The following is a 23764-nucleotide window of genomic DNA, read 5'->3' on the forward strand; positions in this document are numbered from 1 at the left end:
TCTTATCCTTATTTTTAACCGTCACAGGCCCCCTTGGTACTCTTTGCTCTTTGGTAAAAAATTTCTTTCTTTCCCCAGCTTTCCGCTCCATTAGAATCAATGATGGCGGACATTTTTCTCTAAGAAAACTCAGAGTATTTGCTTTTCCTAATTACGCCTGCTGTGTAGGCTAAGGCCAGCACACGTGCCCTATCCATATTTTTCCCTTCATTCTCGATTGCCATTCACTCTATTCAGGTGAGATCGCAAAATTCACCATTTAAACCAGCATTGTAAATTCACAACGTTTAATTATCTTTGATTTAATAGAAATTTACCCCAGGTTATCCTTAAGGAAATGGTATCCTGACCTCAATTTAACTGCTTTACTTTCTATAAGAGTGTCTCTCTACTTTGTCTTTGCTGAATCGCACTAAAAGATTATGAGAATGAGGCAAATGATCATCAATTGAGAAAGCTCCTGATCGTGAAACAAATTCTCTTTACCAGAACCACAGGAAACATAACGAAATGAGTATGGAGAATAAACATGATGAATTTAGGATGTAAAGAGTTAACAGTACCCAGAATCAAGCAACGTTGATCTATCTTTGCTATTTTTGCCTTAACAGGTCAATGAAAGTGAAGAAGACAAAGGAGTCATTATTAATAATAGTTTTTTCTCTGAATTAACATGGAATTTACTTTCTAACAAACAATGTTGATTCACATGCATACATAGTATATGGCTAGCCACATCTCAAAATGTTATAATATGCAAAATTTTATATTTTTGAAAAAATGTAACTATATTTTTTTGGTGTTCTTCAGATTTCATCAACTTGTTGTGGTCCACACGGCATTTTCAAGAGATGAAGTTTTGCAAAAGTCTCTGAAAGAGGAAAACGACTGAGTCTCTCAAATAATAACCAAAGATACTCTTACAGGTGTTTGGCAGAGATATCTGTGAACACGGGGTATGTAGTCATGTTAATCAACAGTCATACCATGGCAAAATGAAGCTTATAGTATTTTAAACTCCACGATTTGCATGTTTATCCTATAATTGATAAGTGTCATGAAGTTCAATCTGCAAATGGTTAGACCTTCTAGTCTTCTCAGATAGGGACGATAAAAAGAGTCGGACACGTAGTGCCCGGTGTTGTGGTCTATCTTTGTGTAGTGTCCAATCAAGGGTGAATTGGTGAGGGAAGGTGAGATCACTTAATACATGAACTGAAGTGGCTGCTTATTGCGCCTGACGAATTCTGACGTCCGATCTCACCTTAACTCATTGTAAAGCGCAACTGATTATCTCTATAGTAGTTTGCGCTGTATAAATGTTAAATTGTCGTTGTTGTTGTTTATAATGGAAAAAGACATGCTAGTTTGGGTTCCCTTCTAATCTTTGAACTCTAAGAAGTGATTAACATGTAACCTCTCCCTATAACTTCCAAACATTCCCCAGTAAACAGGTAATGAGAATACTAAAAGTTATCTGGTAGAGGTTGTCATCTTGATCTTTAAACAACAAATTGTTGAAACTAATTTACAAGGGAATGAGTATAGCAACTAAAGGGGAGAATTTACAATCAGATCTTGGAAGTTAAAAGATAATGAGGGGCCTACAAGATATAAAAATTAATTAACATACAAAATTCATGGAGCCACTGTCAAGGAAGCATTTAGGAGAACTTCAGTTTCTTGCAACACTCACCTTCCACCAGTCTCCAATGTTGTAAAAAAAAAACAAAAACAAATAATATATAAAACAAAGTGCAACATTGAAGAGGAAAAGAGGAGGTGAAAGTGGGGGTACAAGGGATATCTTTGGTATGCCAAATATTCCAGAATAATTATCTCCATTTCAGTGGTAATGTGCAAACAATTTTCTTGCTGATTGTGTGCCTATACCTGGGGGATTTTTTTGTAACCACACAAGTGTCTGCTGCAACTTGGCAAAAAGGAGGTTTGATAACGATCATGATCAAACTCCTCTCTCTGAGTAATAAACCCTCTGGCTTTTCTATTTAGACCAGTAGGTTAACCAGTTGTCTATGGCATCTCTTATGCTCACTAAAAGTATAAACACCTTTTTTTATTCTAACTTACATAGCCACCAGTTACAAGCAAAGTGAAAAAACATCTTAAATGACAAGTTTATCGCAAGCAGTGGATGAGTTTTGACATCATAGTCACAGGTAAAGAGTGTTTAAAGTGGTTTTCTACCAATGTTTTTTGTCTCAATTGCTTTGATTTTTTTATTTTAAGTTTTTAGAATTATCATAATATTACTGGAATATCTTAAAGTTTATGATTACATACCGTGTACATCCCATTCAGGGTTGTAAAATATGAATTGTAGTTTGTGCTGGGGTACAGAGAGATGGTTCTTTGATGCACATTTCTCTGCCTGCAAGAAAATTTAAGACAAGTTTGGGAATGATTTGTTGGGGGTCTGTACCTAAATTATGATGAGAGATCTTCATGTGTTTCATTAAACTTTTCCATAAGCCAGTAACCAGCTTTTGTTGAAATCCTTGGGTCTTCCTTATCAGTGTTAAACCTCCTGCCATTGCAGATCAACCTCTCACCAGCTCATGTTGCTGTAGGCCTCATTCTTTCCGGTGGGCATTAACCCTTTACACCCTAAAATCAGTATGTATATTGTCCATACTGTTCTCTATACATTTCTTAAGGTGCTAACAAGGAGAATTTGTTCAACAATCAAGAGCTTCTCCAGTTGGTGATCATTTCCTTTATTCTCCTGGCCTTAATGTGTGATTCAGGGGTGATATTGTAAGGAGAAATTATATTCCAATCACTGTTAGGGATTAAAGGGTTTAGAAAACACTCCAGCCAAAGTGCATATAATGAGGACCGGCCCACGTATGACTTAACTTTCTTTTGAATTTAACCATTACCAGAATGACTTGGCCTATTTTTAGAAATAAAAATAATTAGAAGTTGTTCCTCCTGGCTAGGATCTTGATGAAGAATTTCAGAAAAGAAGAGATAGTGTGGAAGAGTAGACACCACTTCCCAAAGAGACATATGGGGTCAGTGTTAGTAAGGAATAAATTTTAATGACTGGTACCAACTGAAAATTTACCCTAGGGAGGCATTATGATTCACTAAAATGAATATTATTTGGAAGGCTCAGCTGGCTAACCCTTCCCCTTTCAGATCTCTTTAGGAATTCCCTTGACTTTTTCTATACAATTCTTTTGATATTAGTTAAGAGAATTTGGTATTGGATCAGCTGATATTTCCTTAATTGATAGTATTCTCTATTCTCATCACTCAATGTCTGCCTGATATTATTATTTTAACTAGTAATGACATTGTAAGGAGTAATTATGTTGTGATCACTCATGCATCAGAGTTGGCATAAATGCTTGCCTTCCAACAAGTTAGTCTGGGCTTGGATGCTCTGCATCCTCTGCAGCTTGTGGGTAAAGGATAGAGTTCATCCCCATCGTTGGTTTGCTCTGGGGTCTTTGAGGGGAAAATTTAGGGTATTCTAAAATGTCAACTCTGCAGGAAATTGTGATTGGAAAGCCATTAATGTGTAAATTTGTAAATTTATATTTTCGGTAATAAATAAACAATAAATTTGTGATTTTGTCGATTGGTTTAATTTACACTAAACAGCACAGGTCTGTGATAAGAGGGTGCTTCAAGAGGAAAGTGAAATTTTAGTTTTTGGCTCTAAGTGTTGGCGATTTTGAGATTCTTCCAGTGAATTTTTTTTTTTTTTTCATTATTATAGAACTTTACCAAAATGCTACACAGTCAGCAACGACGTAGCAATCTTTCTTTACTACAATGTATCATCTGCACTATGGTTTTCAGCTAGGCTGACCGTGGTAAATTTCACCCTGAAATCTCACTTTAGTCTATGGTCCAGTCTCGTATAATTTTAGAAAGAAAGTATGGCCAAAATGTTGATATCAGAAGAACATCTAAGTCAAAATATACTTGAAGTGTTATTATTAATGATGAAGATCTTGTTGTATAACAATGTATAATGATGTATGATGACAGTTTTACCCTGGCAGAATTATACTTATGTTAAAGTATCATAATGGTGATTTTGAATTTCTTTGTCAACTTCAGATACTGGTGTTACTTCTTAGAGCAGTGAATGATTTTAGCTCTGGCATCATGATGGCATCTGCTCATGGTAATGATAACAGCACCAAGGAACTAAAAGGGTTTTTGTTCTTTTTCTGAAATTGCCTATACATCATCCAAATCATGTCTGGTCCACTATTGCTTACATTGGAAGTAATGGCCCAAAGTGTTAAATATTAGAAAAATATGGAACAAACAGATGTATTGAGTAAATATGAAAATACATAAATTATTAGTAATAATTTATAGCAATAGTGGACCAGACATGATTTGGATGATGTTTTTTTTTCCAATATACAAATAAACACTGATTTACCACAACTCCAATGCTACATTGTAGTTCTGGTCACTCCAACCATCTTGTAATAACTGACAATGAGAGGAAAAATGTTTCTATGAATGGTGAAATCAGCTCACAAGGCTCATCCTGCCAGAGCTTATATCCCATTTGCAGTACTAGCTTGAAAATTATGTGTAGCTCTGTTTTGGAAGTGTTAAGCCTGATCTACTATGGAAGTTCTCCCTACATTATCACAGCTGAATAGTGTATGAAGGTTAGGAGAATAAAGGAATTGAACATATAAATCTAAATGTCTGATATGCAAAGGGCAATTGACCACTTTCATAAATGGCTGCCGGATTAATATTCTTTTGTTTAAATTTAAATTAGCCTTTCTGGCCTCGTTTTCCAGTACAAAATTCAAAAGAATACATCATCTCAAGCGAGGCCAGAAAGGCTAATTCAAATTTAAACAAAAGAATATTAATCCGGCAGCCATTTTTGAAAGTGGTCAATACAGCCCATCTTCAGCAGATATCCCACCCATCCCACCCCAGGGGGAGGACAATCATCACACAGTAATATCATGAGTGGGAAATTGACATCTCCTACCTCAACCCTGCAGGAGACGGGGCCTACAGTTTTAATATATATTCACCCTTATCCAAGAAGACTAGAATATCTATCCATTTCTTGATTTTATAGAAAGGTAGCAAATTTTCCTCACTTATTTTAAGACCATGATTATTGGTCCAGCCAGGGCTCGAACCCTCGACCTCCCGCACAACACAATCCGGTGCTCTAACCGATTGAGCTAAAAAAGAAGCTCTTGATTGTTGAAGACATTCTCTTTGTTAGTACTAGAAAAAATTTACAGTGAACAGTATTTAGAACATACAACTTACATTGGGTGGATGTTACCTTGGTTAGATGAAGTGCCAGTTTTTAATGTTTACTCTGATTACTTTTCCAGAAGCTTTGTGACTTTTTCAAGTCCACTAAATGGTGTCAAGGTATGGAAGCTTTTTTCTGGGGGATCTTGTACCCTTGATGGCAGTGTTCCACAATTCCAATAGTTTAATCAGTTTTGTTTTGTTTTTGTCTTTGTGTCTCAGTGATCATTTCTCCAGGAATCACTGGATGTTATGCCCACTAATGATGACAATTAACACTCTAGGTTTTACTCTAGAACTTTATTCTGGATACATGGATGCTGCCAAGGTTTGTGAAATGTTTTTAGAAAACTTGGGTATAATTTTTCAGGGGGGAGGGGGTGGGATTTGGTGGTGATGGGCAAGGGTGGGGAAGGTGATAAACATTTTTTCTTTGGGGACTGGGCTGGGATAAGAGCATGGTCATGTTGTGAACAAGTGGACTGGGCTCTACCTCTCTGTCTGAAGCACCTTCAGAAAACAGAACTCTTGTATTGTATTAGCTCTGGAGTTAGAGTATTTTTATTTTTGTACTGCTCTGCTGTCTAGTTACAACGGGGAAAATTTGTAAACCAAGGCTGAAATGGTGGAACAGAGAGGTGAACTCACTTGAATAGTTTTTAATCACGAAGCTTTGTGGAAAAATTTAATATGGAACCATCAATAGGCTGAAATTTGGGACTTCGGGATGGCAAATGTAACACCCTAACTTTTGTAACTTGGTTATTCCATTTTTTTACAGTCCCAAGATGAACATTTTAACTTTCTAACGCATTTATTTCGTCCACTTCCTATTCTGTAGGAGATGCTTTTCTGTCGTACTTGTAAACTGGTAGAGTTTGAGAATGCAACAAAAGCACTGGAAAAAGCCAAACCTAAGAACCAAGAAGCGGTAAGATTCAGACAAACTTGCGTTTTGCACGTGATATACATTCCTTTGGTGGTTTTCCCCTCATTCTGTTGCTCGTGATTTTTATTATCCAAATATGCTTCGTCGAGTACAAATAACGCGCGAGACGAGTACAAATATCACACGATATCACACTATATTTGTACTCCAGAAATATCCGCGAAATTCGCCCGCAATGACAATAACAATGTGGCGTGTTGGATAATAAATCTATTATTTAACGTTTTGTAGTGTGTTATTGCTGATTATTTTTACTCGTTGTTTGTATTTTGACTCGCCCTACGGGCTCGTCAAAACACGGTACAACTCGTAAAAATACTCAGCGATACTATGCAATAGACATTTATCACTTGAAGGTCATGTTGAGGTTTTGAAGAATCAAGTCGAATGCTAGAATGGAAGATTACCAAATTGTTTTTGTGCATTTTCCATTATCAGCTTCAAAAAGCCAAAGAAGAAGCAGAGGAAGCATACAATTCAATCTCAGAAGCTGCAAAAAAAGAGGTAAATAATGTTACAAGGATCGGAATTGTCTAGAGAGTTCGCGAAGGTCAATGTCACGAAAAGTGTTTTTTTTAATAGTTTTCTAGAACTGTGACTCATCAGTTTAAAAATAGAGTTTACTGTAATAGTTATAAATAGTTACTATTGTAATGGTTATAAATAGTTACTTTTGGAAACTTCTAGACTCTCTTCGGATGCTTATATATGTTGTGATTTGGGACTTCGTTCCCTGTTCGTGATCTACAAGCGATATTGTGTGACAAGAGACAAGTGAGGGGATTTTCCCTTTCGGATGTGAAACTGACATTCTGCTGTCAAGCCCAGAGCTGTTTACCGTGGAGTGCGATACGTCGAAGGAAGTCTTCAGGAGATCTCGCCAAAGAGAAGGACAGTACTTTGCTTGTGGTCAGATAAGCGTAGATAAGTACATAGTTAATTTTAGTTGGATTGTTCCAAGAGTAGTCGCTAGCTCGTGTTAGGTTATCTTCCGTTGTTTACAGTTGAATAAATTGTGTTTCGTGGAAATAGCGAGGTTATTATCTTTCTGCCGGGAATCAGTTACCGTAACAATAACAATACCAGTAATAATGAGCAGTGTTTTTTATTTAACTGATCTTAATTTTTTTTTTTTTTTTTTTTTAATGCAGATGATCCGTTACAACAGGCAAAGGGTGTTGAGCCTGCAAGCAAGTCTTATCCAGTACGCTGAATCGCGGTTAAAGAATGGAAGAGATACGTACGCCATATTAGCCAAACTACTGAATGACATGAAAAAATCTGCGTAATTAAGAAGCATGAAGAAAATAGACGGCCCCATGAACTTAGGTGGCCAAAATTTATGGCTCACTTTCTGTATGACATTAGATTATTTCAATTTAATACTGATAAGACAAAAATAATTCTTTAGAACGACACCAGGGTGTTACAGGCATTGGCCTGTTCCAGGCATTCAGTTGGTAAAATGGAGCGAAGATTGGAACTGAAAAGTGAAAAAGAGAGGGAGGCCTGGGTCGGATTCATTAAGCGACTCGACCCAAACCTCCCTCGCTTTTTCACTCCTCTGCTTTAAGAGCGCTGTTTACTATTATGCTTCCTTTTACAAACTGATTGTCCGGAACAGGTTATTCAGGCAGAAATTGGCCAGAAATGGTGACGAGAATATGGCAATGACAAGGAAATTAATCAGCAAATATTTCATAGCGGGAATGAATTTCTCAACTTTGTCACGGATACCAGCCTTGAATCAAGGCTCCAGAAGATTTATTAAATACTTTTCACGGTGAATTTTTCACCTTTACGTTCTTTCGTGCAGATCAGATTAAAACTGAAAAGTAAATTTATTTCTCTACCTCCTCTTGTAAAAGGATGTTTTAATTGATTCTAAATGAATGATTTTCAGATGTGCAATGTTTTCTATGTACTCTCGGACTAACTGACCTCATCAAAAAAAGAAAAAAATAGTTCTATTTCCAATCTTTTAAAAAGTGCCAACCAAAAATTGACTTCTCTTGTATTAGAAAGCCTAATAAAAGTTATTGGTTATAGCGGTGGAAAGTTTCTGTTTAAATAACCTTTTAATTACCCGTAAGGAGTAGAATAAAAGGTCTTTTGTTGACTTCCTCTGCGAAGATACCGGTTAACGTGACCTTTTATTCCGGTGAAAAACTGCGTTTTCCGTTTATAAATATTTGTTTTAACGTATAATGGGCCACTTACAATAATACTTGTCTTGTAGCTCTATCACGGGTACAGTGTTTCTTCTCCTCCGACTCAACGCAAGTCACCACCCCTGAATATAGCGATGACTTAAAGGCAGTGTGAAGTCGATGGACCTTTTAACTTTCGCCAACGAGCAAAGCGCTCCTTCGAAAAAAAAAAAGAACTTGTCAAACATGTCAAACAGTGCTGTAATAGGTTGGCTTGTCTTTGAAGCCCAAAACAATGAAACTTCCTAAATGACCCTCCCACTCCTAACCCGATAACCTTACCCAACAAGTCAATCTTCTGCTGTTTTATTTCTGATGAGATCACGCGCAGATCAGGTGTAAAAATAGACACTGTGTCATCAGGTATGTTTCGCAATAATCTTTTAGTGGCTTTCGGTTTGGTGCCCTGTTCACCTTTGAGAGGAGTCTTGCCTTTTTTCTGGAGAAATACATTGATGCAAAGCTTCAATAGCACCTGAAATCCTCAAAGAAGCAAGACTAGATCATTTGTAATCTAGATTGAGAAGCAACTAAGTGTCTGTACGTATACAACAAGACTATAGCTCAGTGTACGAACCATTAAGAGTTTTGTCACAAATCCATGCTCGTGTGCGCGAAGTGTTATACTTAACGGCTCTATGAACGAATTTAGGCCTGCTCCATTTTAAACATTTACCAACAGCTAAGTCGATTTCATTTTGTAGAAAACAATTTGGGAATTTGTCCTTCATTCATTTTGCGAGGTATATATGTCTTACTAGACGTTTTGTTGTGTAGTATCGCTGAGTATTTTTACTCCTTATTTGTATTTTGACTCGCCCTACGGGCTCGTCAAAATACGGCACAACTCGTAAAAATACTCAGCGATACTACACAACCAAATGTCTAATAAGTTATTTATTATCCAACACGCCAAACTGTTATTTCAGTGCGGGCGAATTTCGCGGATTTTATTTGCGGGGAGTGCGTGACAGAAGTATGCGAAGCGGAACTGTTGTTGTGTCGCTGTTTCTATTTTCTTCATTAATGAAGAAATTTTCTGGTCGTCAAGCTGTTTTTCTTCGTTCGATTCATCTAATGAACTTGGACCTATATTTGCTAGCCATTTTGACTCTTCGTCGTCGGAAATATGATTCAAATTGTTCGCCCCTTGCTTATTTTTTCTTTTCGTAACCACAACTCAATTCTTCGCTCGCGCGATGCGAGAAAACCTGTTTAACCGGTACTACAATAGACGAGTACAAATACCGCGTGATATTTGTACTCGTCTATGGCGTTACTTGTACTCGTCTTGATGTAGTTGGATTATAAAGTCTCTTAACCGGACGGATGTACAGCGATTCTTTATTTGGTGAATGAAAAACCTCATCGCTTATTTCGCTTTGTTTCTTCCTCCAATGTAAATTGGAATGTTTCGATAGCAAGGAAACGGTCTGGAGCCTTTATTCTTCGTGCCAGCCCATCACGAGCCGTAAAACGGCAGTGAAAAGATGATCAGATCAACAATAGTATTTAACAGCCTTACTGTGTTCCGCAAGGCACTGAGATAAGTCTCACTGGTAAGTACATTATGTCAGAGTGTAATTTAGTTGTTTCCGTAAAGGGCCAGGACTTGCCAATTATGAAATTTAAACTAAACATCTACCTGTCTTCGGACAACAACAAGAGCTACATGTCTTTGCTCTCGAGATTGATCACGAACGAAGATCGTCAAGTTTCTTGCCAATAAGCACGTTAGGTATGTTGTGAAGATGGCAAGATTTTCGAATGTATGTTGTCTAAGGTAAAACCGTAGAAAGAAACTGACACAGACAACTCCGCAGTCGATTAAGATCTTCTCTGCTTCATCGTTTCCAGACACGTTTCCCCCTAATTTTGTAACCCTATATACTTTCAGCTGGCTCTACATTTTACTATAAGTAAAATGCTGAATGTTGTCGCTGAAGATAACCAGTGAACTGAATACTAAACTGTTCGTTCAAATATTTTCCTTTCGGTGAAAGGCTCAGTATAGTGCTTTTTTCATTTTCTACTTCATAAATTGTTACAATGCCGTTCTGTAAAGGGACTTTAATCAGAACCTTCTAGAAAACGACATTCGAATATGGTTGACCTCTGTTCAAGAAATTACTGACTCCTATTACTTGAAATATCACACCAAACACGAGAGCAGGCGGTAAATCATTCAACGTTTAGTATTCCCCTAGTGTTGCCCTTTATCTGCTTTGTATTAATAGAACCGCTTCGAGAATTGCTTGAAATATTGCCTAAGGGACCGGGGAAGAACTGATGTGCTTTGCTCTACCACTTTTTCATTTTTTGACTTACCTCCTCCAACGTCCCCCATTCCGATGAAATTGTTCTATTTACGCGTAATGGATCAGCGCATTTGCTGTTAAAAGACGCGTGTCATGGGATTATTATTTCAAGGCTAAGGTCACAATAGGTAACACACTGGTTTCACTTTCGTGTTCCTGTTTACAAGTTGAAGGCTGGTTGCGGATGAGCAATTTTAAGTTTCTTGTCTTGTCTGGTTGGAATTTTGACGCCTAAACGAAATTCAGAACCGATTTTAGTAGTTGTTTCAGACAAGAGATATTTACATTCTCTACAAAGGCTTAAATGTGGAGTCTTATCCTTGTTGCTGCTCTGAAAAGGACTTTGATCAACACATTCTCCAGCAGAATTTAGATTTGCTCTATATTTTGACTCAACCCCCATTAAGTAGCTCTGCCTATAAACTCAACCGATCAGCGCAGAAATCGCAAGTCTGACGTTTGTGGCTTTAAAGATGCCATAAAAAATAACGCAATGTCGAGAGATTATTTCTGAAGGTCACAGTATGTAACTAATCAGTTTCACTTTCATGTTCTTGTTTATTAGCTTCTAAACAGCTACCCCTCACCTCCCCTCCCCTCCAAAATCCCGATTCCTTCCTGAGTTTTCTTAACTCTGGAAAGTAGGGGTCTGTACACAGGCTACTGTTTATCAACTGGACGGAATTATGACGATTCTTTATTTGCTGAATGAAAACCCTCATCTAGTATAAAAAGACTTTAGTTCTTTATGGTCGTTAAATACAGTCAATTTAGTCCGTTTTATCGCTTAGGCCCAGTTCAAACGTCGAATTTCACAAGTGCCGAACTTAACTCCTATTTCAGTCAACTAAAATAGTTAAATACGGCATTTGATTCAAACGTCGTTCAATTTGATTCAAGTCGTTCAAAGGCAAGATACGCGAACTCAGTATAAGTGAGCTCTTGGATGATGGCTGCACGCGCTGTAGCCTTTGCTCCTCTTGAATTTTTTATATTTTATTACAAATCCCGTAACTAGTTAACTATAGATTTTCTCTTAGTTTTAATATCTATACTACTGTAAATAGCTCCAAGTCTTTTTTCTTTTTTAGTGTCCCCAAATTAGTAAGGGATTTTTCCCTTGCTAGACGGCTCTCGACACTTTTAATAAAGTTTTACTACTACTATTACTACTACGTCGAATTTAACTCAGTCGAATTCAACTCTGTTTGCTGTCGATATTCCCAGGCGCACTACGTATTGGCTTAGGACGAAGATGTCTATTGAGCGTTTGCTTAATTGCTTCACTGATGCTCTTGATGTGCTGTTTGTTTTTGCTTCTTTATCTTAGCTTTTCGTCGTGATACTTTCACATGATTCACGTTCGATCATTTCACTGAAACACGACCCACAATATGCCACAGAGTTTCCTACTTTCCACCGAGGAGTGCCCTCTTCGTTTTTAAAAACCGATCACCTCATACAAAAGTAATTACCGCACGTCAAAGAACTGTATTTCGTCTTTTCAAAGTATGAACTACAAATTCCTTTGTCTCCCACCATTTTTTTGTGCTGTTTTGGCTTTTTCGCGCATGGCATTCATAGAATTCGTGGCGATTTGTGGGTAATAAATGAATTATGATAATTTCCTGTAATTCATGCATTAAGGTCGGCGCATGTGAGCACAGGGAGCCCAGACAAGCGACGAGTCTGGTTGTCTATTCGAAATATAAAGGAATGTATGGGAGAATATTGAAGAGTCTTATTATCGTAAACTTATATCATGAAATTTCTGAGTTAAAGCTCAAAATAAATGGAAACCTACCTCACTTGCTGTGCATTGTCGTTTCTGTGGCTCTAAATGGCCAATCTGAGCGATGTGGCGGGTTTTGCGTCGACTATTAGTATACGTTATAAGAAGGAGACATGGGGGAGGGGGTGACAATGCTCATTTAGAATGTTTGTTTTGGAACAGGTCCCTCCCACTCCTGCCTCAGAACTTACAATACAATACTATACTTTTTCATTTTAAATTACCGGCACTCTTACTATATGAGAGGTGCTTAAATGAATAAAGTTTCTGTCTTATTAAAAATGGGGAAAAAATTGGATATGCGGATGATAAATGGAAAATTCCCAAAATTATTAGTATAAAGTTGAATAAAAAAGCATTTAAAGTCACTTTCCTCCTTTTAAAATATTTGAAACAAAGGATCTTTTGTGATACCAAGAATTGTACGAGATTTTTAGCAAAATTAAAGATGTTTAAGAAACTCAGATATATTTCAAGATATTTACAATTTTTGTAGCCATCAGTCTCAAATTCCGCTCTTATGTCAAGCGAAAGAAGCATACAAAATAATACTGATTAACGGTTTAAAGCACATTTAAGCGTAATTTTTTCTCTTGGATGTTAATAGACCAAACATCATAACAAATTAAGCAAATTTAATTAATGGTTTTCAGTAAAATAATTGATGTATAGCCTACAGGGGTGCAGCTATTTAGAGACGTGATTAATTTGTTTGGTGTTGAAGCCAGATTAATTAGCCTTCTCTTTCGTGTTTATAGGGTGCTTTTTTGATCACGGAGAGCAGCCTCTTTTCTTTATCTTAAAAGAAGTACTACTGCCTCGCTCTGAGGTGTCTGAATTGACAACGGTAAGATTACTTTATTTCAGTTGCACCAAGGAATAACCAAAACTACAACTCCTTTCAAGCGAGTTTAAAATTAGTTCAACCTAGGCTAGGTAACTTTCCATCCTTAGATGGATGCGACATTCGCAAACTCAATAGTTGTCAGTAAAACAATTGATATTAAACTTGCAGAGTGCAGCTATTTAGGGAGGTAGATAAGGTGTTCTGCCTGAAGGCCAAAGAAGTTTTCGCTTTCGCGTTCGTCGAGTGTTTTGTTGACTACAGAAAGCAGCCTATATTCTTTATCACAGATGATCAATTACCACCAAAAAGTCTCCAAAACTTGGCAGGAGCAAGTGCCTTAGTTTCATTTGCATGAAATTTATGAGTAGCAGATACAACTCTTTTCAAACGAAAATTACATCCTAGAATTGCTATATTGCAAGAGAAGGAGCTTTATGAGACCGTAACAAGTTGAAATTTAACCGTGATTTCTCCCATCTTCCTTAACGCAAATTCCCCTACATCAGTGAAAATGTTATTGATGTTATTTTGTTATGCTCTGTAACTTCTTTAATCTAATATTCTGAGTTTATCAACTCAACAAAAGAACTTCTATGTTTTGGTCAGCAAGTGAGGTAGGTTTCCATTTATTTTGGTTTATGACGTGAAGTTGTTAAAAAGTAGCCTTGATTCTTCGCTGCTCAATTTTCCTTCATATCCCTAGTCCTGGCGTCAATTTAGCTCCACCCTGTGAATAAAGGAAATAGACTTCCTTGTCTCTGAACCACGTCTTTCTTAAAGAAACATGTCTAAGCGCGTATCGCTAGATCTTGACACATATACTATTTGCAAAGACAACCCTGATGCCTATTAACAAAACTTTGGTTTTGCGCAGGTTCAAACAAGAGATGGCCGCTGCATTTGAATACACGGAAGAGCAGCTAAACTACTTCAGGATTTGTTACGTTGTCACTGATATTATAACAGAGTGTCTGAGAACAATCTTTAAACAAGAATGGGACAGTCGCCACAAGACAAGACTAGGAGAATGGAAAGATGAACCTAAAAGTGGACTGGACTTTTGGAATGGGGAGTCCCTAAAGAACAGAAGCAAAAACAAACGGCTGTTATCAACCATGAAAAATGGCGATAGAGCTGAATGGGATTGTACCATGCTGTTTTACGCTATTCTTTTTTCAGATTGTATCCACGGTCTCAATTCAGTGGTTCGATCAAACATAGATAAACTAAGAAATGTTCGGAATGAAATCGCACATGACGGAGCAGGCCAACTCTCTGACGGAGATTTCAATATTGTTATATCGCGGGTGAAAACTGCATTCGTCGCCCTCGGTCTTCCCACATTAAAAATCAATGAGGTCCAAAATCAAACAACCTTCCCCACAGAGGAGTTAAGTGAAGTTTTAAGGGAGGTTAACGACCTGAGACAGGAACTTAAAGAAAAAGAAGATCAGAGGCTTGCCTTGCAAGATCAGTTACACGCAGATGTCTCTCCATTTTGCATTCTCCCTCCTAAACCAACACACGACATCGCTGCTCGAGAATCTGAAGTTGATGAAATTATGCGAAACCTGCAAACATTAAAACGCACCGATGATGGGATGAGCATACTGTATTTGTCAGGAAATCCAGGAAGTGGCAAATCTCAGCTGGCCCGTTTAGCAGCCAAGCGATTCTACGACGAAGTCAAAGAAACACCTTCCGCAGCTTCCTTTGTCATGACACTGAATGCTGAAAGCCCAGAAACAATTTTGAATTCGTATGTCCATTTTTCTCAACATTGCAAATGTCCCGGATATGAAATAACAAACACTTACGGCTCGAAGGATTTGAACACAGACGAGAAGATTTCATATCTCAAGTCCCTAATAAGCGCAAAAATTAAGCATTACACTTCATGGCTGGTGGTAGTTGATAATGGGAACTCTCTTTCAAGCGGTCATTTGCCTGATGCAGGAAACGAGGTGTGGGCAAGGGGCCAGATGCTGATAACAACGCAGGGCACTGCGTCTATGCCGTTAACAAGCTCTTCCGTACAAAACCTTTCCGTCAGCGCAGGAATGCAACCTAACGACGCATGCTCTTTGCTGAGCATTCTTTCTGATATCCCAATTAATGACATAGAGAAAGAAGTTGCTAAGGTATTAGACTACCAGCCACTTGCCCTAGCGGCTGCAGCCACGTATGTGCGACAAGTTCGTCAGAGTAAGGTATCCTCGAACTTTGGCTGGAGCGACTACCTGAAGAAATTGGAAGAGGGGAAACGAAGTGATACTGAAATCAGACTTGCTGAGAGCAATCCAAGCTATCCAAACTCCATGACCAAAGCAATAACACTCGCTGTCGAAAAGGCGATGGCGGACGATATAATTTTCCATCACATCTTCAATTTTCTCTCTGTGTGTGCATTACAGCCGATCCTTCAAGAAGCTGTTATCGAGTACATCAGAGCAGTAGATGAAGATTTTGAAGATGAAGATATGATGAGAATGAGAATGAATCAATGTTCATTATTGCTGATTGAAGAAAAAGAAGAAGAGGAAGAAGAAGAGGAAGAAGAAGAGGAAGAAGAAGAAAAAGTGAGTGGTGTCTATATTCGAGCTCATGGTATTGTTCACGATGTTATTAAATCTGCGACGAAAGATTGGACAAAGGATGAAGTTTACGAAGTGGTACATGGGGCTGTAATGTCATTCTCAAAATTCGAAAAATTAGCTTCTTTTGATGTGGGAACAAAATTAGCTCCCCATTTAAAGATGTTAAGCTTAAAACTTGGACATGTGGTAATTAGAAGAGAAAAGCCAGAATTCTCCGAAAGAGCACTTAAGTCTTTGAGTTCTTACGCTGGTGGCCTTTTCACCCTCGGTGACATGTGCCATGACCACAGTGAGTTTGGAGCAGCGAAAGTCTTTTATAAATTGCAGTTAAAAATGATTGAATCAAGTCACGAAGAAGAGGACCTGAACAAAGCAGCATGTTACAACAACTTGAGTATTGTACATAGTGAGCTGGGCGAAACAGATCAAGCAAAAGACTACTATAAGCGTGCACTGGAGATTCGTCTGAAGAAGCTTGGACCTGATCATGTTGATGTTGCAGCCTCTTACAACAATCTGGGTGTGTTAGACAGTGACCTGGGCGAAACAGATCAAGCAAAAGACTACTATAAGCGTGCACTGGAGATTCGTCTGAAGAAGCTAGGACCTGATCATGTTAATGTTGCAGCCTCTTACAACAATCTGGGTATGTTACACAGTGACCTGGGCGAAACAGATCAAGCAAAAGACTACTATAAGCGTGCACTGGAGATTCATCTGAAGAAGCTTGGACCTGATCATGTTCATGTTGCAGCCTCTTACAACAATCTGGGTATTTTACACAAAGCGCTGGGCGAAACAGATCAAGCAAAAGACTACTGTAAGCGTGCACTGGAGATTCGTCTGAAGAAGCTTGGACCTGATCATGTTCATGTTGCAGCCTCTTACTACAATCTAGGTAGTTTACACAGTGACCTGGGCGAAACAGATCAAGCAAAAGACTACTATAAGCGTGCACTGGAGATTCATCTGAAGAAGCTTGGACCTGATCATGTTAAAGTTGCAGCCTCTTACAACAATCTGGGTAAATTACACAAAGCGCGGGGCGAAACAGATCAAGCAAAAGACTACTCTAAGCGTGCACTGGAGATTCATCTGAAGAAGCTTGGACCTGATCATGTTAAAGTTGCAGCCTCTTACAACAATCTGGGTAATTTACACAAAGCGCTGGGCGAAACAGATCAAGCAAAAGACTACTATAAGCGTGCACTGGAGATTCGTCTGAAGAAGCTTGGACCTGATCATGTTGATGTTGCAGCCTCTTACAACAATCTGGGTGTGTTAGACAGTGACCTGGGCGAAACAGATCAAGCAAAAGACTACTATAAGCGTGCACTGGAGATTCGTCTGAAGAAGCTTGGACCTGATCATGTTGATGTTGCAGCCTCTTACAACAATCTGGGTATTTTACACAAAGCGCGGGGCGAAACAGATCAAGCAAAAGACTACTATAAGCGTGCACTGGAGATTCGTCTGAAGAAGCTTGGACCTGATCATGTTGATGTTGCAGCCTCTTACAAGAATCTGGGTAGTTTGCACAGTGACCTGGGCGAACTCCAAGAGGCCAAGCATTGTCTTAATCGTGCACTGGTAATTTTTATTTCGAGATACGGTCAAGATCATGTTAGGGTACGAGAGGTCAGGAGGAACTTCTCTCGGCTACAACAGAAAAGGAGATGCGTCGTGAATTAAGGTTTAAGCTGCTTTGAAAAGAAGAAAAGATTGACTTGTAGATAGTCTAGAAACTGGGCTAATTTATAAACGGTGAAGGCCTTTAATTCTTTTTAGACGTTGCTGTCCCTTTGCTGGAGAAGTTTCGCCAGAATCTAGACCGTTTTGATATCTTCGTTATATTTGATATCATTCGAGCTTCTTCTATCCTGATCTGCAAACTCTGTGATGGGAGACAGTTTAAAGACGTTTCCTTGCTTGAAGTCCCACGTTCCAGGACAAAATCGTTTATGAGTCGCCATATAGTGCTGCTTTTTCTGAATTATCACTTTTGATTGATTGGCTTGTGTACATATCACTCTCTTCTTATCAGCAACGTATATTTATAAAGTAAAAGATAGCCTGGTGGTTTCCTTATGTTTTATTTTTGATGGAACTTAAACTAAAAACAGGCTCCTCCTGTGAGAAGGAGTATAATTGACAAGGTTTCCAAATGAATAGCTCAGGACTTAATAGCACTGTAGATCTCAGTCTGAGAAGTTTCAAAGTATTGTAAAAGATTAAGAGACTCCTTGTGATATTACCTTAGAATTTGAAATTTCGTTGAAGTGGAGACATAAACGCTTTATCTATTATCTTCTCATACATTCTTAGATGAATGTCGCGCGTTAACTACAGAGTGTACGAGGAGCTTCGTTTAATCGGGATGATTAGGTCTAGTAATGGTTGATTTCGACTCAGTGCATCACAGGATCTTTAGAATAATGACGGACTATATATACATTAGCCTTGTGTGAGAGCTTACATAAGTTTATATATTTGTTTGCGGTCAAATGTGAGATCGTAAGAGATGATGTTTTTTTCAAATACACGGACATGTTTTTGCATCAAATAGATACTTGTGTGGTTATTATCTTTCGATTTTACTTTTGGAGCGTGCAGTGGCCCCTCCCCACCCAGATTATTCAAGCATGATTTGTTTTAGCGTCACTCCTTTGGCAAGCTCGTTATCTTCTTTTTTATTATACTGGGTGAAACCCGAAGCGAGTGCCAAACGTTAGCAGCGGCTTCAGTTGTGTATCCCTGGCGCTTGTTCCATTTTTTGTCCCTCTTCCCCGGGCCAAAAATCTTTATGTACATCTTTGGTTTAGATCCGTTGGTGAGGTTGCAGTGTAAGTCGTTCCCTCCGGTTTGATGACTCTGTTTATGACGTAGGCAAGTCACATGGACTTTTGGTCCATCTTAAAACAGTCAACGTATGTGTTTTCTGAAGCTTTCGATTGCAATGTTCTTCTTGACCTTTTTCATTTTCAATTGTGAACATTTGTGAAAAGAGGAAAACCTCACAGCTTTAAAAATGGCTTTTCGTCGCGCAAATTAAAATGGATAGAGCAAAGAAGCACAACACCCACAAAGAATAAAGCATGTTTTATCATGAATTTGCAACTCTACATCACACTTATAGGTCGTGGCAGTACAGACGCTGCAGCGTTCGGTCCATCCAAACCCAATGAGGGCCAATATGCCCCAGGACAGTTTGAGCAAGTGCGGTTAATAATAAATGATTTATTAGAGGGCAGTCTGACCAAAGTTTGCCGAATTTAGAGAACAAAAATACAGGCTGTTCAGGCGCATTGCAATTTGAAAAAAAATTAATCCTTTATTTAAGGAAAACCGACGGTAAAAGTTTAAAACAAACATGGAGGAAAAGCCAGTAGGAAAAACCTCGTGGTAACTTACTGAATGGCGCATGCGTGCACGCGATTGCATAATAATACGTCGGAACACACGGCCTACGACGGTTTCCGCGAAAACGGTTCGTATGGCAAAATCCCAACCGAGTAAAAACTAATCACAGCGCTCGGATTTACCTCAAGACTACTTGGCCGTATGAAACTACCAAAGTGACCCTATGGGGGACCCATAGATATATTATGCAGAATACAATTGTTTATTTCATGCGGTCAAGTCTAAGGTTAAAAAGTAAACGTGATATTTAATTCTTATACCCCCTTAACAATGAGTAAGTTCTTAAGAGGGAATAGTCGGTAGTTCACATTTTGGTAAATGTTTATCCCACCTACTTGTCCGGCACAAAATTAGCCGTCATCCCTGCAAAATAGCTTCACCAATCATTGATAAGGTACATGCCATCGGTGCCATGAGGTAATTTTTATGAAGCAGAATACAAATTAACATTTGAATCAGTGTCCGAACGATTAATATATCGTGTTTCGATGAATTGTTGTGGAAATTTTGGTAAAAAGTAGAAAACGTTTTTCAAAGCACTTTGAATGGATAATTAATGGCTAGTGTCTCGAGACAAGGGCTACTTGAATTTAAACTGATAAGAACGTCTTGGGCTGAGATTCGATGGCCCGAAAATGTAGGCAGGGTAAATCATAGATCACGAATTATGCATGAACCCAAGAGGAACATAAATGGTTTAAATGGAGGCTTGTTTTAAACAATAACAAGGCGACACCACAACATCGGGAGCTACATTCCCTACACTTTGCGAAAAGTCATGAGCTACTTAAACGTGCACCTGCTCTTTTGTACAGAGAAGATGCAGCAGACGGGGCCTTTTGTGTTAATTGTCCTTCTCTAAGAAGACTAGAATGTCTAACCCTTTGCAGATGTCATAGCATAAGTAGCGCATGCTCCTGAGTTATATCAAGACCCTGAGTGTTAGTCTGCCCTGGGGCTTGAACCAGACCTCTGACCTTAGACCTCGGAGCTAAAGTCGCCCAGGAGCCATCAAACTCGCCAAATTGAGAAGCACTCTGTTTGTTTTTTACTAGGTATGAACAGACTATCCTGCAATTGTCCTGCTCGTGATGTTGATATTTTACAGAGTCGCATACTAAGAAATGTTATGTTTACAACAATGAGTAGTGGAAATATGATAGTTTTGTTGTCTTTATTTGAAAATGATGTGGTGTTCAAAAGATTTTTGGACGATTGTAGTTTGCTGGTGCACGAGGCTAAGAATCAAGGAGGTAACAATGTACTAGAAGGAACAAGAATGGCGATCATGACGAATGGTATAAATTAACATACCTTCCAAGGCAAGTAATGTAGCGGCCGAGTTCTGATTTTGGACGCTTGCGGCCAATTTTCTTATTTTGGAAACTGGTGTATGATTTTTTTTTTTCTTTTTTCTTTTAATTTTGACGGTAGTGTCTGATTTTTGACAAAGGGGCCGATTTTTCGATTTTGGACAGCAAATGATCAGTTATCCAAACAAGTCAATTATCCTAGACTCCAAGCGCGTCTCCAACTAGACCAGCGGTGGCCAAGAAGAAATGAGAAGAAAACTCACTTGTGATTTCAATGGTGAAGTTACAAGTGACATTGTTTCCTGATTGGTCCATTGCATGACACAGAATAACACGATTCTTTTATTGAACGATTGAGGAGGTTGGTGGATTTGCTGATCATGAGTTGTCCGTAGCAACCGCTTTCGTGCAGGTAACCGACGATAAAAATTTTTCTCGTTCAGCATAAGACGACATGGGGTTTTTTGGACATGTGACACCAAACGTGAGAGAGAAAAAGATCTGGAATGGAAAAGAGTTCGTTAGTTTCAAGCGAAAGAACAAACATAAATCAAGCTGACATATCACCTGATGTCAACTCTAACCTGACCTTCGTACAGAGTTTTAGTATTTTTCACAACAGAAATGATGCATGGAACACTCATCGATTTCCCAATCTTTAGGCTCGCAATTAATTTATTTTTATCAGCACTTGCACAAAATATCTCCTTGGCTCGTTATCAAAATGGCAGAACCTATTATCAGTCGGGTCGAATACTGGCTTGGTTAACGGGAACATAGAAAAGGCTTTCAAATCTTTCCCGAAATAATTTTTAACTGGAAAATAACAGTTTCCCATAAAATAATGAACAATTAAAACTTATGATCACACGAACACAATAACATACGCGAAAACGTTTACCGGGGGCAAAAAGCTCAATATAGTATGAAGGTGGCAAGTTATGGGCAAACAAGTTGTGTACACAAAACTTATTGAAAAGGACTGCTGGACACAAAAATAAAAACTGCGGACGTAACACAAAGTTCGTACTGATATGGAAACCAGAAGAGAACTTAAGTTCCAAGAAACATGGTTAGGTAGTTATTTAAAGCCCTCTCTACTCAATTATTTCTTAGAGGGAATTTTCTGTGTAATAATAATGGTCTAGGATAAAATATGGACTGGACTGTTTTTTGGACGATTTTTTGGACGATTTTTTGGACGACTTTTTTGAACGATTTTTTGGACCATTTCATAAGGGGGGCGGCACACCTTTAGTACTCAGAGAAGAGTGGGTGCAGTCGAGAAGTACTGAGGGAGGGGTTGGGAAGAGTTTTGTTACTCAGGGAGAGGTGGTAGGTGGTTGTAATTGTAAACACTACTGGTTCATGGAGTTTTTACTCGATCGTACAGGTTATTTTAATCGCTTTTTCGACTGCCTTCAATCGAAATGTTTTCGCTGGGCCGCGTTGTTTCTTTAATTTATAGTAATGCGAAAATGCCACGTATACATTGGACGTAAATTTTTATTGAAAATATCGCGTTTACGATCTTTTACTGTAGAGTTACTAGTCTGGCGTAGGTTATGCGTGTGCCTTTCGAGTCGACTTGTGCACCATCAGTTTTCCTTTGGGTATATAGTGTGTAATTACCAGATTTATCTATCTTGTTTTTGTCATTGAAGTTATCAGACGAGATCACGAGATTACCGGTCCTTGGCCCTTGATTAGAATTCACAAGCACTATCGTAATTTTTACGTTTGTACGTTTACTATATGAAATCATTTTTGGTACAATCGAGTGTCTCGAGTGCATTTAGCGGGTTTTGATTGTTTTTAAACAGGCGCGCGGAAGAAAGTTTAGTGGTGAACAATAAAGACAATAGAGTGTTTATGTCTCGGAACTGGCATAGGGTAAAATATGGACTGGACTGGACTATTTTTTGGACGATTTTTTGGACTATTTTGGACGAGTTTTTGGACTATTTTGGACGAGTTTTTGGACAATTTTTTAGACTTTTTTTGGACAATTTTATAAGGGAGGAGGCACACCTTTAGTACTCAGGAAGGAGTGGGTGCAGTCTACAAGTACTGAGGGAGGGGTGGGGGAAGAGTGTTATTACTTAGGGAGGGGTGGTAAGTGATTGTAATTATAAACACTACTGGTTAATGGAGCTTTTATTCGATCATAATAATTGTTGATTGTTTTTGAACTGGCGCGCGGAAGAAAATTTAGTGGTGAACAATAAAGAAAATAGTTTTTATGTCTCGGAACTATCGGTCTGATAGTTGTTCCTTGGAAATCTGATGTTCTTAAAACTAGCATATTTGCCCGAGAAACTTCGCTTCTCGGGCAAATATTTCTTTTAAGAACATCAAATTTCCGCGGGGCAACTAACAGCTGATAGTTCCTCGACAGAAACACTCTATTGTTTAACTAGGTATTTCGGTGTTGTGTGAAATTCTGTGATCTCGTTTGATAAGATCACTGACAAAAGGAAGATAGATAAATTCACTACTAACATACTCTATACACAAAGGAAAACGTAAAGCAACTGATAGTGCACACACAAGTCGACTCAAAAGGCACACGGATAACTCAACAGGGAAGGATCGTAAACGAAGTATTTTAAATATAAATTAAAGTCCAGTGTTTACGTGGCAGTTTCGCTTTCGCATAACGGAAATTCCGATATCTCGTCTGATAAAATGAATGACAGAAGGAAGAGAGATAAATCTGGTAATTACACACCGTATACACGTTTTTCGAGGTGTGCGTTTTCGAGGTCTGAGAGAATTTTGCTTTGTACGATTGTACCAAAAATGATTTCATATAGTAAACGCACAAACATTAAAATTGCGATAGCGCTTGTGAATTCTATATTTACGGCTAAAGTCAAGGGCCAAGGAACGGAAATTCTGTGATCTCGTCCGATAAGATTAATGACAAAAGATAGATGGATAAATCTGGTAATTACAGAAAGGAAAACTGACGGTGTGCAAGTCGGCAAAAAGCACACGCATAACCTATGCCAGACAACTCAACAATG

At 38.5% G+C, this 23764-nt stretch overlaps 3 protein-coding genes across 7 annotated transcripts in view; 2 read left to right on the plus strand and 1 right to left on the minus strand.

The window, feature by feature from the left end:
- LOC148731310 (hemicentin-1-like) overlaps positions 1–23764 on the minus strand; it is a 311654-nt gene that overhangs the window by 144420 nt on the left and 143470 nt on the right. The window lies entirely within an intron of this gene.
- On the plus strand, positions 42–8286 carry LOC148731320 (sorting nexin-6-like). 4 transcript variants are annotated; one of them, XM_088762285.1, is made up of 10 exons: positions 42–237; positions 811–956; positions 2096–2180; positions 2964–3038; positions 4099–4165; positions 5373–5409; positions 5512–5617; positions 6131–6220; positions 6677–6742; positions 7390–8286. In XM_088762285.1, exons 6-10 carry the CDS (start codon positions 5399–5401, stop codon positions 7525–7527), a joined length of 411 nt encoding a protein of 136 aa, XP_088618411.1. In that variant the 5' UTR covers positions 42–237; positions 811–956; positions 2096–2180; positions 2964–3038; positions 4099–4165; positions 5373–5398; the 3' UTR covers positions 7528–8286. The 4 variants fall into 4 exon arrangements, with proteins under 4 accessions (XP_088618411.1, XP_088618412.1, XP_088618409.1 ...); XM_088762283.1 differs by having other exon boundaries at positions 44–237; positions 5370–5409; XM_088762284.1 differs by lacking the exon at positions 2096–2180 and having other exon boundaries at positions 44–237; positions 5370–5409.
- On the plus strand, positions 8735–18567 carry LOC148731321 (uncharacterized). 2 transcript variants are annotated; one of them, XM_088762275.1, is made up of 3 exons: positions 8736–10007; positions 13317–13405; positions 14280–18567. In XM_088762275.1, exon 3 carries the CDS (start codon positions 14293–14295, stop codon positions 17692–17694), a length of 3402 nt encoding a protein of 1133 aa, XP_088618401.1. In that variant the 5' UTR covers positions 8736–10007; positions 13317–13405; positions 14280–14292; the 3' UTR covers positions 17695–18567. The 2 variants fall into 2 exon arrangements, with proteins under 2 accessions (XP_088618402.1, XP_088618401.1); XM_088762276.1 differs by lacking the exon at positions 13317–13405 and having other exon boundaries at positions 8735–10007.

Source organism: Stylophora pistillata, chromosome 5 (assembly GCF_964205215.1).
Source record: "Stylophora pistillata chromosome 5, jaStyPist1.2, whole genome shotgun sequence".
Lineage (NCBI taxonomy): Eukaryota > Metazoa > Cnidaria > Anthozoa > Scleractinia > Pocilloporidae > Stylophora > Stylophora pistillata.

Coding starts and splice junctions, on each gene's coding strand:
- LOC148731320 (XM_088762285.1), top strand. Junction 6,221..6,676: donor AACCTAAGAACCAAGAAGCG/GTAAGATTCAGA, acceptor TTCCATTATCAG/CTTCAAAAAGCCAAAGAAGA. Junction 6,743..7,389: donor CAGAAGCTGCAAAAAAAGAG/GTAAATAATGTT, acceptor TTTTTAATGCAG/ATGATCCGTTACAACAGGCA.
- LOC148731321 (XM_088762276.1), top strand. CDS start 14,293: ATGGCCGCTGCATTTGAATACACGGAAGAGCAGCTAAACTACTTCAGG.